At 44.3% G+C, this 17,584-nt stretch overlaps 1 protein-coding gene across 1 annotated transcript in view; it reads left to right on the top strand.

Annotated features, from left to right (window-relative positions):
* rasgrf2b (Ras protein-specific guanine nucleotide-releasing factor 2b) overlaps positions 1 to 17,584 on the top strand; it is a 210,223-nt gene that overhangs the window by 30,571 nt on the left and 162,068 nt on the right. The window contains exon 2 of the mRNA XM_067982782.1: positions 4,902 to 5,008. Within this exon, the coding sequence (XP_067838883.1) occupies positions 4,902 to 5,008 (107 nt within the window). The remainder of the gene's footprint in view (positions 1 to 4,901; positions 5,009 to 17,584) is intronic.

The raw sequence follows: 17,584 nt of genomic DNA on the forward strand, positions 1-17,584 counted from the left end.
GTTTAGTGTGGTGGATGGGGTGCCAATCAAGCGGGCTGCTTTGTCCTGGATGGTGTCGAGCTTCTTGAGTGTTGTTGGAGCTGCACTCATCCAGGCAAGTGGAGAGTATTCCATCACACTCCTGACTTGTGCCTTGTAGATGGTGGAAAGGCTTTGTGGAGTCAGGAGGTGAGTCACTCGCCGCAGAATACCCAGCCTCTGACCTGCTCTTGTCGTCACAGTATTTATATGGCTGGTCCAGTTAAGTTTCTGGTCAATGGTGACCCCCAGGATGTTGATGGTGGGGGATTTGGCAATGGTAATGCAGTTGAATGTCAAGGGCAGGTGGTTAGACTCTCTCTTGTTGGAGATGGTCATTGCCTGGCACTTGTCTGGCGCGAATGTTACTTGCCACTTATCAGCCCAAGCCTGGATGTTGTCCAGGTCTTGCTGCATGCGGGCTCGGACTGCTTCATTATCTGAGGGGTTGCGAATGGAACTGAACACTGTGCAATCATCAGCGAACATCCCCATTTCTGACCTTATGATGGAGGGAAGGTCATTAATGAAGCAGCTGAAGATGGTTGGGCCAGGACACTGCCCTGAGGAACTCCTGCAGCAATGTCCTGGGGCTGAGATGACTGGCCTCCAACAACCACTACCATCTTCCTTTGTGCTAGGCATGACTCCAGCCACTGGAGATTTTTCCCCCTGATTCCCATTGACTTCAATTTTACTAGGGCTCCTTGGTGCCACACTCGGTCAAATGCTGCCTTGATGTCAAGGGCAGTCACTCTCACCTCACCTCTGTAATTCAGCTCTTTTGTCCATGTTTACTTACTTGTTGGACTCTATTTTCTGTAATCTCACTTTAAGTGAAATTTTTTTTTATTTGTTCATGGGATGTGGGCGTCGCTGGCAAGGCCAGCATTTATTTCCCATCCCTAATTGCCCTTGAGAAGGTGGTGGTGAGCCGCCTTCTTGAACTGCTGCAGTACGTTAGGTGAAGGTTAACTGAAATGTTAATATAAGTGTGCTGCCTGGTAACAGGTTAAACTGAGAATGTTGATATTCAGGGGATAAGATCGAGTAGAAAACCACCGATTCTAAATGCTCAAGGCGATGGGGTAGAAATCTGTCTTCGGCAGTTGCACTGAACAGGCGGAATCGCCGCCTTATCCACTCCACTTGATATTCAGTTCTATTAAAGGCAATGGAAGTGTATATCGGGCAGGGAGTGTAACGGGCAGCAGACATAATACCGCCCGTTTTGCGCTACCACCCAAGGTGAATTTCTATCAGCTATCAGCTGTGGCTCAGTTGGTAGCACTCTCGTCCCTGAGTTAAGAAGGTTGTGGGTTCAATTTCCACTCCAGTGGCTTGAGCACAAAATCTAGGCTGACACTCCGGTGTACCACTGAGGGAGTGCTGCACTGTCAGAGGTGCCGTCTTTCAGATGAGTTGTTAAACCGAGGCCCCGTCTGCGCTCTCAGGTGGATGTAAAAGACCTGATGGCAATATTTTGAAGAAGAGGAGTTCTTCCCGGTATCCTGGCCAATATTTATCCCTCAACCAACATCACTAAAACAGATTATGTGGTCATTATCACATTGCTGTTTGTGGAGTCTTGTTGTGCGCAAATTGTCTGCCGTGTTTCCTACATTACAACAGTGACTACACTTCAAAAGTAATTAATTGGCTGTAAAGTGCTTTGGGACGTCCTGAGGTCGTGAAAGGCACTATTACTTCCTTCCTTCTTTCCTTTTTCTTTCTTTCTGCCTCCCACCCAACGTCTCTAAGGTTCTTTCTTTGAGGCTGGATAACAGTCTCCCTTAACACAGTAGTATATTGTGATATGACTTGTTTTATTATTAATGCAGTGTGTAAACATTCTATAAACCTATTTTTTCATGAGTTTAATACACATTTGTGTTTTAATGGATGGGGGTTCCCTAAATGTTCTTGGTGCCCAGCATCATGGCCCTCCCCTCCTGGATACAGCGAGTTATGCTCCGATGGGTTGTCGCTGCCCTCCAGAACCTCATTTAAGTGGCTGTTCTGGACAGCAAGTGCTGGCAGGCTATTTGACATTGGCATCATCACAAACTTAGTCTCACCCTAACCGAATTTTTTCCCCTCACTAACCCCACTAGTTAAGATCAGTTAACTCAACACAGTTCAGGATTTGAACCTGGGATCTTCCTAATTTGAATGGCTCAGTAGCATACTACATGGCGTATTTATTCCATCAGGGAAATTCAGCACAGCTTTTCCTAGACTTTAAAGAGTAGTAAGTGACAATCACTAGATGTGAAAAGGCTATTTAAAAAGCATGTAAGGTCTTACTTTCAACATCTGCAACTTTTAAAAATTATGACATTTGCTAACTGTGTAAAAATTTATGGAAGAAATAGATGTAATTCAACAAGATTGTTCGCAAAATGAACAAAAAATCAGTATTTAAGAGACAGCGGTAACGTTTACAATTAATTTGACAACATCCACTATTTAATGTCATATCAAATTATCTCAACACCAGTGATTGGGCTAATTCCTACTATAGCTATTTCTTGCCACAATCCACCGAGCTACTTTGACAGTTTTTCCATCTCCTCTTGCCCAGTGACAGTGGTGGTCTAGCTGTTTTGTACTTTTCCTAATTTCCTATTTAAAAAGTAATTTTGTTGAGAAGGGTCTTTAGGAGATTTCTGAAGGAAGGAAGGGAAGTAGCAATAAAGAAATGCTGAGGGAGGGAGTTCCAGGGGGCAGTGACATTGTGGCTGAAGGAATGGTCACCGATGGTTGAGTCCAGGGAGCGAAAAACAAGAATTAGGCCAGTGTTCGAGGAGTGGAGGGTGTGAGTAGGGGGATATAGTTGGAAATCATGAACATAAAGAGGGATTTGAAGGTGAGATTGAGAATTTTAAATGCAATTCTCTGAAGCAGACGGACCTTGTGAAACTTGGCAAGGACATGGGCGATGGGGCTGTAGGCCTTAATGTGGTGAGAACACATCCTGCAAAATTCTAGGTGTTTTTAATTTATGGTGGGAAGAAAGACAACAACAACTTGCATTTATATAGCACCTTTAATGTAGTAAAATGTCTCAAGGCGCTTCACAGGAGCATTATCAAACAGAATTTGACATCGAGCCACATAAGGAGCTATTAGGACAGGTGAACAAAAGCTTGGTCAAAGAGGTAGGTTTTAAGGAGCGTCTTAAAGGAGAAAAGAGAGGTAGAGAGGTGGAGAGGTTTAGGGAGGGAATTCCAGAACTTAGGACCTAGGCAGCTGAAGGCGCAGCCGCCAATGGTGGAGCAATTAAAATCAGGGATGCGGAAGAGGCAAGAATTGGAGGAACGCAAAGACCTCAGATGGTTGTGGGGCTGGAGGAGGTTACAGAGATAGGGAGGGGCGAGGCCATGGAGGATTTGAAAACAAGACCAGCAAAGAGAGTGTGGGGGAAGTTCAGCCTCAAGATGATAACGATATGGATTTCAGTTCCAGCAGCAGAGGAGGTGGAAGTGGGCAGTGTTTTGGATATGAAAGAGAAGAGTCTTTGTGATCGATCAGATGTGGGGGAGGAAGTTGAGCTTGTGGTTGGGCAGGATGCCAAGTTTCTGCACCTCTGGACTTAGTCTGGGGTGTCAGCTAGACTGATTAATGGAGTAGAGGCTGGAGGCACTTAGTGTTTGCCGTTGCTTAAGGGATGGCTTCAGGTTAGACTGTATTTCTGCAGTACTTTACTTAATAAACAGTATCATTTTACCTGATATTCAACTATCATTCAAATCATATTGCAGCTAGGCAGTAGATTACTGTTGGTAGATTACCAGTATGTATGTCATCTGTGTGTCAGAAATGCTGCCAACTATGTTTTAATTTATATCCTATTGTAGGGTAGATTTTGCAAGCCTTTACCCATGGCATTGTACCTGGACCGCGTGTGCATGTCCAGCAGACCAAATACTTCACCAGAGGCAAGGAGTCAGAAAATCTACTTCCATAACTACAACGTAAATCACAGTATCTGTTCAATCAGATGTTGTGACAGTTGCTATGTTTACATGGCACAGAGGCCTTTCATCATATTTCATAATATTTAAATTATTTTCCTCTATTTGTTACATTAAACCAAATAGTTAAACTAGCCTCTGAGGGTCAAATATAAAGGATATAACAAACAGAGTGGTGACTCAGTGTGCTATACTCATGATCCCATATTATTTCTTTATTTTGCAGTTTCTCACTTTTGCTGTTGTACCTCTGATCTCATACTATTACTTTACTTTGGACCTTCAAAGACAATTTTTTAATGTGGTGTTGTGCATTGTGTGAATTGATGGGATTCTGTGTAATGTGGAAATTCTTGTTAAAGTCTACATGAATATCTCACGGCTCAGTTTAAAAACTTGGTGCTTCCCAGAACAGTCACTGTTAACGTCCACAGTTACTCAAGAAGAACTTGATTCATAACAAAATGTATCACTATAATAGAGGGGCCTATTCATCTGCATCAGACAACAAGCTTTTGGGCCATTTTTATCCATCAGAGTTCAGCAAAGATAAAGGATCAACCCTAGATTTTCCTGGTCTGTTTGGTTTAGTTCAAACAACTGGGCAGTGCATTTACCAGCTGATGCAGTGAGGCTTCTTATAGTCAATCCATATGCACTCAGCCAGCACTCTCTCCTAATACAAGGTCCATCTCAATAATTCAAAACACATTTGTCAGCTGGATGTTTTCATCATTTGAGTTTATTGATTGCCAGATATATTTTTGTTAATGAGTCCTTTTGATATTTTTTTGCAGAATTTAGGTTAAATCTGAATGTCATAAATAGACTTTTTGCTCTGATGTTTCATGACGCCACACAAAAGGTAGAATGATTAATGTTGTAATATTCTGTTTGTTTGTGCAGCATTATTTTACGATAAATTTTGGCCATGAAGGACATAAACCCTTGGAGCTCCGGATTGAGGAAGAGGCTGACTGTGAAACATGGGTCGATGCTATTCAACAAGCCAGGTGCGGCCACTTAAATTTTATATATTTGATTCAATAAACTGCCCTTGGCATGACAACAACTTACATTTATATAGAGACATCGTATGAAGAAAAACCTCGGAGCATTTTACAAGGCAGGATATTGGTAACGAGCAGATAAAAGGAAGAATGTAGGGAGGGAGTAAAAAGGCATGGTTTAAGAGATGGATTTTTAGGAGGCTTCTGAAGGCACAGAGGGAGTCATTTTGGACAAAAGGTGAGATCATTTTGGGAAAAAATCCAGAGATTAGGTGGTAGTGATTGAATGATCGACCTCCGATGGTCAAATGGCTGGAGTAGGGAACAAGGAGTAATCCAGAGGCACAGTAGTAAGAAGGTACAAACAGGGATTTGTGACTGGAAAAGATCCCTCAAAAAGAGTGGATAGAGACCATGGAGGGATTTTAAGTCAAGGACAAGGATCCTGAAGCTAACTTGCAGTGGCACAGGGAACTAATGGAACTTGACAAGGACAGGAATGATTGGTGTGTGGGAACTTTGTGAAGCAGAAGGCACATAGAATCATAGAATCTTAAAACATAGAAGGAGGCCATTTGGCCTGTCGTGTCTGTGCTGGCAATTAGTAAGAGCTGTCCAATTAAGTCCCACACCCCAGCTTTTTCCTCATAACCTTGCAAATTAGTCATCTTCAAGTAGATGTCCAATTGCCTTTTGAAAGTTCCTATGGAATCTGCTTCCACCACCCTTTCAGGTAGTGCGTCCCAGATCTTAACAACCCTCTGTGTGAAAAAAAGGTCTCCTTGTTTCTCCTCTAGTTCTTTTGCCAATTATTTTAAATCTATGGTCTCTGGTTACCAACCCACTTGCCAAGGGCAACAATTTCTCCCTACTTGCTCTATCAAAACCCCTCATTATTTTGAATACCTCTATTAAATCTCCCCTTAATGTTCTCTGCTCTAAGGGGAACAATTCAGCTTCTCTCATCTCTCCACATAACTGAAGTCCCTCATCCCTGGTATCATCCTGGTAAACCTCCTCTGTACCCTCTCCAAGGTCTTGACATCCTCCCTAAAGTGTGGTGTCCAGAATTGTGCACACCATACTCCAGCTGAGGCCTAACCAGTGATTTGTAACAGTTTAGAATGACTTTGTTGTTTTTGTATTCAATGCCCCTATTTACAAAGCCACGTATCTCCTATGCTTTGTTAACCACCTAGAATCATAGAATCACAGAAAGGTTACAGCATGGAAGGAGGCCATTTGGCCCATCGAGTCCATGCCGGCTCTATGCAAGAGCAATCCAGCTAGTCCCTCTCCCCTGCCCTATCCCCGTAGTCCTGCAAATGTTTTCCTTTCAAGTACTTATCCAGTTCCCTTTTGAAGGCCATGATTGAATCTGCCTCCACCACCCCCTTGGGCAGTGCATTCCAGATCCTAACCACTCGCTGTGTAAAAAAAATTTTCCTCATGTCACCTTGGGTTCTTTTGTCAATCACTTAAATCTATGTCCTCTGTTTCTTGACCCTTCCGCCAATGGGAACAGTTTCTCTCTATCTATTCTGCCTAGACCCTTCATGATTTTGAATACCTCTATCAAATCTCCTCTCAATCTTCTCTGTTCCAAGGAGAACAACCACCGTTTCTCCAGTCTCTCTAATTAAAGTCCCTCGTCCCTGGAATCATTCTAGTAAATCTTTTCTGCACCCTCTCTAAGGCCGTCACATCTTTCCTAAAGTGGACGCAATACACCAGTTGTGGTCGAACCAGAGTTTCCTAAAGGTTCATCATGACTTCCTTGCTTTTGTACTCTATGCCTCTATTTATAAAGCCCAGGATCCCGTATGATTTTTAACTGTTTTCTTAACCTGCCTTGCCACCTTCAACGATTTGTGCACATATACCCCCAGATCTCTCTGCTCCTGTATCCCTTTTAGAGTTGTGCCCTCTAGTTTATATTGCCTCTCCTCATTCTTTCTACCGAAATGTATCACTTTGCATTTTTCTGCGTTAAATTCATCTGCCATGTGTCCGCCCATTTCACCAGCCTGTCTATATCCTCTTGAGGTCTATTACTATCCTCCTCACTGTTCACAACACTGCTAAGTTTTATATCATCTGCAAATTTGGAAATTGTGTCCTGTACACGCAAGTCCAAGTTAGATCACAGATCACAGATCAGCCATGATCTTATCAAATAGCGGAGCAGGCACGAGGGGCTGAATGGCCTACTCCTGTTCCTATGTTCCTATGTTCCAAGTCATTGATATATATCAAGAAAAGCAGTGGTCCTAGTACCGACGCCTGGGGAACACCACTGTACACCTCCCTCCAGTCCGATAAACAACCATTCACCACTACTCTCTGTTTCCTGTGACTTAGCCAATTTTGTATCCATGCTGCTACTACCCCCTTCATTCCATGGGCTTCAATCTTGATGACAAGCCTATTATGCAGCACTTTATCAAACACGTTTTGAAAGTCCATATACACTACATCAACTGCATTGCCCTCATCTACCCGCTCTGATATCTCATCAAAAAACTCCATCAAGTTATTTAAACACAATTTGCCTTTAGGGAAAGCCAGCATGGATTTGTTAATCAATCCACACTTGTCCAAGTGACTGCTAATTCTGTCCCAGATTATCGTTTCTAAAAGTTTCTCCACCACCAAGGTTAAACTGACTTGCCTACGTTGCTGGGTTTATCCTTACACCCATTTTTGAACAAGGGTGTAACATTTGCAATTCTCCAGTCCTCTGGCAGCAGCCCCATATCCAAGGATGTTTGGAAGATTATGGCCAGTACCTCTGCAATTTCCACCCTTACTTCTCTCAGCAATTTAGGATGCATCCCATCCGGACCGGGTGACTTATTTACTTTAAGTACAGCTAGCCGTTCTAATACCTTCTCTTTATCAATTTTTTAGTCCAACCTTATCAACTTGCTCTGCCACCTTCAAAGATTTGTGAATTTGCACCATCAGGTCGCTCTGTTCTTGCAGCCCCCTCAAAATAGTACCATTTAGATTATATTGCCTCTCCGTTGTTCCTCCCAGTGGGTCACTTCACATTTACCTGCACTAAATTGCATCTGCCACGTGTCTGCCCATTTCACCAAGTCTGTCTATCTCCTCCTGAAGTCTGCTACAATCCTCCTCACTATTTACTACCTTGTCAAGTTTTGTATCATCTGCAAACTTTGAAACTGTACTCCCTATACCCAAGTCCAGGTCATTTATATATAACAAGAAAAGCAATGGTCCTAATAACAATCCCTAGGGGACCCCACTCCAGTTAGAGAAACATCTGTGGAATTCTGGATTAGCTGAAGTTTGTAAAGAGTGGAGGCATGGAGGATGATGAGAGCATTTAAGAAGTCAATCCTCAAAGTGACAAAGCCAAGGATTAGGATTTCAGAAGATACGGGGCAAAGCTAGAGGTGTAAATGAGCAATGTTTCTTTCTTGTCTAATGCCTTGATGGTTAGACTCATTCTTAAAATAAAAATACTTTTAACAGGACTTGGAAAATCACTGAAATGTGTAAAAGCATTATAGCTTCTGAGTGAATCAGAATGAGTATTGTTTTGTGGAAGGTAGTCTATGGTGACTTTGCTTGTCAAAATATAGAAGAGTATTATGTATCTTGTAAATGGAGAAAGGTTTAAGTATTAAAACAGAAAGATGATGCATTTTTATCATGCTGTACCATGCTCTCGGGACACCCTGAAGTGCTTTATAACCAATGAATTAATTTTGAAGTGCAGTCACTGTTGTAGGCAAATGCAAGGTACCACAAACAGCAAGTGAATAAATGACCAGCTAATTTGATTTTGGTGGCATTGGTTCAGGGAGGAATGTTGGCCAGAAGAACAGGAGAACTCCATATTCTTCTTTGCATAGTGTCATGGGATCTTGTACTTCCACCTAAGCAGGCATACAGGGCTTCCAAAAAGGCAGCAAGTCCTGTCTGCCTCCAACAATGTCGCACTCCCTCAGTACTGCACAAAGTGTTAGTCCAGTTTATGTGCTTAAGTTCATAGTGGGGCTTGAACCTACATCCTTCTGAGTCAGAGGGCGAGTGTTACCAACTAAGCCAAACGGACACCAAGGCACTAATTTTTGGCATATTGAAAATTTGTGGTCCTATCATGCAGTTTAATTCTCTATTGGATAGAAAGTCTGCACAAGCAACTGATAGGCTGTGTTCATTGATGATGGCTTGAATAATCTCCACTTCAATTTAGAAAACACCAATGCCTATTTTGCATTCTGTGATATTACTGAGCACTCCTACCTTAGATGTGATGCATACTGGGTTGAGTAGACAACACAAAGAACCTGGCTGGAAGATGAGAGTCAAACTCCAGTTTCAATGGACATTCATACTTGTGTTTCACCTATGTAATGAGTACCGAGTAATGGATGGTTGTCTGGGGAGGGAGGGAGTACTGTGAAAGCAAGAATCATTTTGCTTGCAACTTGGAAAGGTGACATGAACATTGTGCCTCTCAACCTGCAAAAATTGAAAATACAGGATAAATAGGCCAAAATCAGGGAAACTTTACTATGCATAGCATCATAGACATTTAAAAATATCCAAATAACCCTAATATTTTAATTTTTTAACTTTATTTTTAGTATTCATTTATTTTCTTGTTAATTTAATGCATTGTTTTAGTTTCCACATTTTCCAATATTCTTTTTATTGTACCATTGTTGTGAAATTATAATGCAGTGCAGTAAAACATTGTTCAATCAAACCCCCCACAATCAAAACTCTCAATTTAGAGAATGGAAGACATATCTCCTGCCCTTTTCTATAAATACAGTACCTGTAGCTCAGTCACAAAAACCTGTTTGTAACACTCATTCCCCTCACAATTAAATAGTCCATCGCTGCCCCTGAAAACAGGCCTGGGATATTTTAACACCCGGGTCTCTTTAGAATTGCATTGTTCTGTTTAACATCCGATTCGCTGACACAACAGGAAACCCGTCCATTTTGTCTGCACAATATCCAGCAGGGCAGCCGGAGCCTATTTAAGGTGGGAATGTGCCTTCTGCAAGAATTTGCTGTTGGAGTGGTGGAGCAAGACTTATTCAACATGAATTGCAGACAAGTCTCCCTGGAGGTCCTGCTGGAACAGGTCAGGTTGAGGAGGGAAGTTCTCTTTCCAGCCAGTGGGTGAAAGATCCAAAAGCACCAGGCATGGAGAGACATTGCTGAGATTGTCAGTTCCAAGGGTATCACCCCTAGGACCTGGATGCGGTGCAGGAAGCACTTCGATGACCTCACAAGAGGGTAAGTACAGCTCTTCATTTCTCCAACACTCTCAATAACACATGGCAACAGTCCTTTCCCTTCTCGCCCAGCACCCTTAACAATTCCCACCCCTCCATCACATCCTTTGAGTTTAGAAAACTGCCATTCCTGTGTACTCAACAGGAGTATGTCGGAACAGCCTGAAACTAGATTGGGACCCAGACAATCAGGGGGTGATTTTAAACCCCAAGAATGGGCGGATGGGAGTTGAAAATAGTTGTTTTTTTGGGTAGCAACTGCAAAATGTTGGGACCTTGCATTCCCAGTGGGAAGCCTGTACTTTTACTCTTGACGTTAAACCCGGAAATAAAGCTGGGTTACAGTCGCAACCCATAAAACAACTATTTTCAACTCCCACCCGCCTTCAACCCACCTGTTCTTGGGATTTAAAATCACCCCCACAGGGTCCCAGCCCTGTACTGAAGTTTCTGGATGGTCTGTTGTGGGCAAAACCTTCACCCAGCCCAAGCACATCTATCGACCAGACAAAATTGCTGACATAATGGGGTCACCTGAGGATCCAGGCCGGGATTGTTGTCTCAATCTCTGAAAATTTGCCTCCCTGCTTTAAAATTTTTAATTTTTTTTTACAGCTGCCCTTGTGTAAGTGGGCAACTACACTTCGGATCAGAATTTACTGGCAAAGTAATGGCACGTTTGATACTCACACCTTTATTTGTGTGTAAATAGCCCAGCAATTTGTGGCAAGGAAGAGGAACGCCATGAGTTGCGAATCGCCACAATTAGCTGGAAGATTTGTGCCGTTCCGCTGTTAGCCTCGCAAAAACGGGAATTATTTCCTACTCCGCTCTGTTTCTTTCTCAATCCTAAATCTCACTGGTTAAGGAGATAGATTGTTTATCATGTCGTTCACCGAGGTCCCTGAAGCCCTGTTGCCCTCACTGTGCCGTTATCAGCTCGCACTTCCAGCAGTTTGCGACGCAAAGACTTTTTCGAGCTGAAGGGTGAGGGAAAAAGATTGAACAAATGGAGCATGCCGCGTGATGCCTCGATCCAGCAAACTCTGGGCCTTTGTTTCCGAGGCGGGGCCCAACATATTACTCCACCACCCCCCCGCCCCCCCCCCAACACAGCTGGCCCACTTCCGCTGGACTTTCCAGCCTTGATGCAATGACGGCCACCCCAGAAATGGTCTCCGTGGCGCAAGAGCCCGCCGATATTAGAGAAATGAAGGGACCTCCGTCTGATCCCCTGAACCTGGGCGAGATCAGTTGCAGCGGTCCAGGTGCGCGCACCTCAACACCTGCGTCAAGGTGCGGATTCATTTTGGCCTGTGTCCTCAGGTGGCAGCAGATTTCTCACCAGTAATAACTGCTGTAAATCTAATAGTAAAAACAGAAAATGCTGCAAAAGCTCAGCAAGTCAGGCAGCATCTGTGGAGAAAGAAGCAGAGTTAACGGGCCCGATATTAGCATCTGCTATCGGGTGCGTTCCTGGCGGGGGGGCTCTGAAAATCGGGGAATCCCAGAGCAGGTCGGGAGCCCGGCTCCAACCCGCCCACTTCCGGGTTCCCCACAGACGCGCTGACCTGCGCGCGCAGCCACCGCATGTGGGACTCCCGCAGGCAATTAAAACCGGCGGGGTGCCACTTAACAGTATTTATCTTGCTATTTCAGGTCATTTACAGACCTGATTGACCTGTTATATTAGGAGGGGTGGGATTTTACAAACAACTGGGACTGTTTCCCGTACTGGGGGAAACAGTACCAGTTGAAATGGACGTGTTGCAGCTGTCAGCCTGTGGCAGCTGCAAAGGTCCATTTGACAGGTTGTGGGGGGGGGGGAGACCCTCACTCATTGCAGGAGGCCACTCTGTCACGATGGACAAAGTTTGGCCTCCACCACCCTCCTCCTAACAATCAAATTCACCAACTTGCACACTTACCCCGGGGTCCAGAGACATGTACCTACCTTGCGGACCCCCTCAGCTGTGCATCTTCCGGATGGAGGCCGCCATAGCTGTAGTCATGACCTCCTCGGAGGGCGAACAGAATCACCAGCCTCGCCATCCACGCCGTCCACCTCTGACACGTGGAGCCCCACAACACAGTGCTGTGACACATCCACCTGCACAGCAGGAGGGAGGGCAGCCGCAGAGAGAGATGCGTCGCAGAGGGCACTACCCTCGCCACAGGGTCCACAGACCAAGGCTCAGCGTCCTGGACCTCTCTGAGCAGCAGTGCACATGGAGGCTCAGAGTCACTCGACATGTAGTCGTGGACATCTGCAGCCTCCTTCATGCCGAGCTGCTCCCGGCTGGCCCGAGCACCATCTTCTTACTTGTCACTGTCAAAATCACCACTGCCCTCAACAACTTCTCCTCCGCATCCTTCCAGGGTGCCACCGGGGACATCGCCGACGTCTCTCAGTCGTCTGCACAAAAGAGTCCTGCAAATACACCTACACCCACTCTGCAATGACACAATGGGTGGCATCAGTTGTGGGTCTTCATTGTGATCCTCAGGAAAGGGCATTATTGCACGAACTGGACAAGATTCGCACAGACGTGGCAGTAGTGGTGCCGATATAATATGTGATGTGAGTTGGTCAGAAATTAAATACAAGTAAAAACCATGACAAACCCTCAAACACCTTTGTGCATCCCCTTCATGCTCACAACACGTTTGCCTTACGCTTCCTACTGTGCACATATGTGATGCATGCCCTGTGGCTGCAGCACAGGTAGTGACAGGTTGAGTGAGGCTGGCCGTGAAAGAGATGCACGAGAGGGTGAGCATGAGATAGAGCCATGAGATAGTATGAGGATTGTGTTGAGTGGTAGTGGCAGGATGAGTACTGGCGAGGTGAGTAAGTGCAGGTAAGATGAGGATGAGCTTTGAGTGGGTGTGAGGGGTGATGTGACAGAGTAGTGTTGGCAGTGCAGAAGGAGGTGTGGGGTGGGGGCGGTGATGTGGCAGATGGATGTAGGGGAATGAGTAAGTGTACTCACTTTGGCTGACCTACTTAGGTCATTGCAGCGCCTCCTGCACTGTATGCAGGTGTGCGATATGTTGGTGGTGCAGGTGACCTCCTCTGCCACCTTGAGCCAGGCCTTCTTGGTGGCAGAGGCAGACCACTTCCTGTCCTCCCCCTCCTTCTCACCCCATCCAATAATACCTGGAGTGAGGCATCATTAAACCTGGGAGCAGCCTTCCCCCTGGGCTCCTCCATGCTGTAATTTTTCCTATTTCTTGCAGAATCTGTCAGTGGAGGACTGCCCCTTTAAATAGGGCTCCTCCAGCTGACAGACCTTACTGCGCATGCGCAGTCCGCCCGATGCGCAGCTCAGCAGCGGGGAACCCGGAACAAGAGGTAAGTGGATCCAATTAGGCTGTGATCGCGCGCGGGGCAGACTGATTTCACCGGGCGCGTTACCCACGCGCCCAATCGCCCCCCCCCCGCCACGAACCCGCCGCCATGGTAACATCGAGCCCAACGTTTCAGGTCGAAGACCTTTCGTCAGAACCCTGTCAATCTAATACCATCTAACCTGATGAAAATTACAGCTCAAATGAGCAAAGCGGAATTCATATTTATAGCCAACGAAATGTCATATGGGACTGAAGCATCTTTGGCAGGCAAATTATCAGAACTTTATAATGTTGCATAAATCCTGTCAACATGTGCAAATAAAAATGTTTCTATCTCTTGTAAAGCTCAGAAAGATTGATTTTAATAAAGTCAACAAAGTAAAAGTAAACAGTTTGTAGTAAAATTGAATAAATTTTATACAGATTTTGCAAATCATCTTAAACACTTCTGAATCTGTGTGCTTCTCCACTCATCTCATCTAGACTGTTTTTAGAATGATTTCCCAACCTTTTCCCATTCATATTCATTTTATGAGGAATTTTTCTATGCATTACTTGCTTTTCTAGTTTGCTATGAGTTGTTGGGCTTGGCTTTGAGTTTCTGTAGTACAGATTGTAACTTTGATCAACTGTTAAAAGGTGTTCCTTGTCTCAAATCTAATTCATTGTATCTTTGAAAGAAAGGATGGGGTAAATTTTCATCTTTGGCTCACCCAACTTCCCAGTAGGCACCCCAAGGGTGCAAAGCTCTGCGCTGGGACTGTTGAAGCTGAAAATTTACCCCGATATTTCTTTAACAAGGTGAAACGTGGGCCCTGACATTTGCAGGGAGGGAGCTGGGCAGAGAAGCCTTCTGTAGAAGATGGGTGGGAGGGGGGGAAGGGAGTGGGGGAAGAGATAGGATTGTTGGGGGGGAGGGGTTGGATCGTGGAGGGGGGAAGAGATCTGATTGCAGGGCGGGGTAAGAGAGGTCAGATCGCTGGGGGGTGGAAAGGGAGACCTGATTACTGGGGGAGAAAGAGAGGTCAGATCACGGGGAGGGGGGAGAGAGATTGGATCGCAGGGGAAAAGAGATCGGATCACGGGGTGGGGGGAAGAGATCAGATCACAGGGAAGGGGAAGAGAGATCAGATCGCAGGGGGTGGAAGAGAGATTGGATCACAGTTGGGCAGGAGAGAGCGGATAGTGGGGGGGAGAGAGGCAGATTGCGGCAGATTTGCTTGAGGGACCAAGGGAAAGCACTGCTATTCCTCCTGGCCCACAGGCAGTGCTGGAAAATCACTTACCTGCTGGAGCCTGCAGCTCCTGCCTCCCTATAGCTGCCAGGTTGTCTGTTACATTCAAAATCTGAGGCACGGAGCCTCAATTAAATATTACAATTACTGACCCGCCTCTCAAGGGTTACTCGGCCGACCCAAACCCGCTGCGATTAAACCGGAAATAGGCAGGTTGAAGACGAGTTTCCCAATTTTAGCAATTTAACCTCCTTCCCCCTCCCCCCACTCCCCCCCCCCCCCCCACCCCGGCCACTGTCCTGCCCATCCTGGGGTTTTTAAAAAAAAAGTATATATCATAGAAATTTGCATACTGATGGAAGCCATTCAGCTCATTTGGATACATAGTGTAAAATGGGTGATAGTGAGTCAGCAGCCCGTTTTACATCTCTCCCCGTTTTTATTTGCATTTTTTTACTCTATCGCACAAAGTCAAGATCTACCCCATTGTGCCTGTGCTAGATCCCCCATGGAGCTACCTATTCTAATCATGTTTCCCTGCTCTTTCTCCGCGGACTTCAATATTTTGGCTCTTTGCAGAGCTAATTATGATTCAGGATGTGGCTTCCCAACTTTAAATAGATTGTGAATCTATCAGGATTTTCTGTACCATTGTATGTTGGTTTAGTTCACCAAATGGTGTTTTGAAATAGTCTTCAATTTGACCTGTTTGTGTGATTGTGAAGCTGCATTAAAATTCATTGAAATTCCACAACGAAGAGGTTTAGGGTGGAAGCTCTCCTCCCTTGCTGCAGCTCTCCATTTCTTGCTGTATTTTCTGACAGCTTGGATCAGATGAAAGAGCTCCATGCATTACCAGTTATATATTTCATATGAAATTTCCCACCTGAAAGATAAAGCTCGAGTATTCAGTCTAATACTCAAAGCGGCATGAGAAAATTAAACTAATTGGCCCAGAATTTCCACCTAGTGAGTGTGCAGCACTGTTGAAACTCTCCACAATCTACAGGTTTCTCACATCCATCTGTCTCAGCTGATCCTGGCAACAGCTGTGCCTCGTGATTCTCAGTCTAATTTACTCCGAGTGATTTGCGAGTGTAAAAAAGCAGGAAACTTGGAGCTGCAGCACCACTGACCCTCATTCTAACATTTAAATGAGATCACTTGGGATTTTTGACAGGCGCAATGCAGGGGTGCCAAATAGTGCGAGGGAACTCAGGGGAGGGGGGTTAATTTTGGGGCGGAAAACTGGCACAAACTGCTTCCGCCACATTTTGCTGCCAAAAAAAGTTTTACATTGAAGTTATACTGAAAATGATTTTGAAATTCTAAGTCATTACATTTAGCCATGCTATTGGTCAGTTTAATTAATTCTGAGTTTCTGTTATTTTTCTGCTGAGGAATAGCTGTAGGTGCGCTCTGAAGGACTTTTAGTTCTTCATTGTACTTTAATTTGTAAATGTATACAGTAGTGATTTTAGCTTGTAGAAGTTATAATCTGTATTTTTGTTATTCTGTCTATTCAAAATTGGGCCGATGCAATAAATTACGTAGTGGAATTGGCATGAGAATAATTATTAACCTTGGACCATGTAGTGTCTGCGAGGGCAGGCAAAAAAATACTGGATTATGGGGGAGTAGCTCCGTTGACAGGAACTGCTGTGAAACCATTGAAAGGAGAAACTGTGGTTTAAAAAAGAGATATCATAATAGACCTTGTTTTAACTTCCTCCAATGACAGTGGCAGTCATGCTGAAATTGTGTCGTATATTCATATTTTATTTGTCAATTATTGATGGGCTTCTTGTCCCTTTGAGCACAATATTTTGGATTCTTTGGAGATTTCTTTTGCATTCTTTTAATATGTTAATATATTTCCAGGTCTCTGTACACAATGTGTTACACATTAGATTTCTACAGTGGTATATCTCTTTTGAATAGCAATGGAAGTCAAGCATGTGGCATTACATAGTAGTCATATCTACAATACAACCAACAGGTCTACCAATATCCATGTATTTGGCAGGAGTCCCATGCATGAGGTAACAATATGTCACCTTTCTGCCCCAGGATTGTAATATAAATGCAAGTCCTTTCCTTACCTTTCCTCACACTAGTGGAGGGTACCCGTTCTCACAGTGCAACACAGAAAAGTTGTAACACAGGAATTAAAATCCATTTCTGATGAAGGTTATACCCACAGTGTTAACTAACCGCCCTTTTGCCTTTTAAAGATGCTGACTGACCAGCTGTGTAGTTTCAGCATTTTCTGGTTAATTTATAATCCCTTCATTTCTGATTTCAATTTACTTTGTTCACATTTCAGAATGTTCCCTGTTTTTGCCCCATGAATCCTGACATTGCTGATTAGACCAATTTACGGTAAGGTACAGAGCCCTCAAATGTCCATGTGTAGCTCCCATATGATCACTGTGAAAACTGGAGTTCAAGTTCTAATAGAATGATCACACTTGCTGATCCTGGGTGACATATGTTTAATGACACAATAGAAATCCCAGTTGACATGAAGCGCATATAAATCAGCATCACCTGGCTTTCACTGTACACTGTTTAGTCAAGGCGCAAGAGTAAACATGCTCACCTGTCAATCCTTTCGACTGAATTTCTCAAACATATCCATTTTGGTGACCAACATTTTTTTTTACTGTGTGTGTCCTTAAATTCATTGAAGATGTAAAAAACTA

Source organism: Heptranchias perlo, chromosome 4 (assembly GCF_035084215.1).
Source record: "Heptranchias perlo isolate sHepPer1 chromosome 4, sHepPer1.hap1, whole genome shotgun sequence".
Classification (NCBI taxonomy): Eukaryota; Metazoa; Chordata; class Chondrichthyes; order Hexanchiformes; family Hexanchidae; genus Heptranchias; species Heptranchias perlo.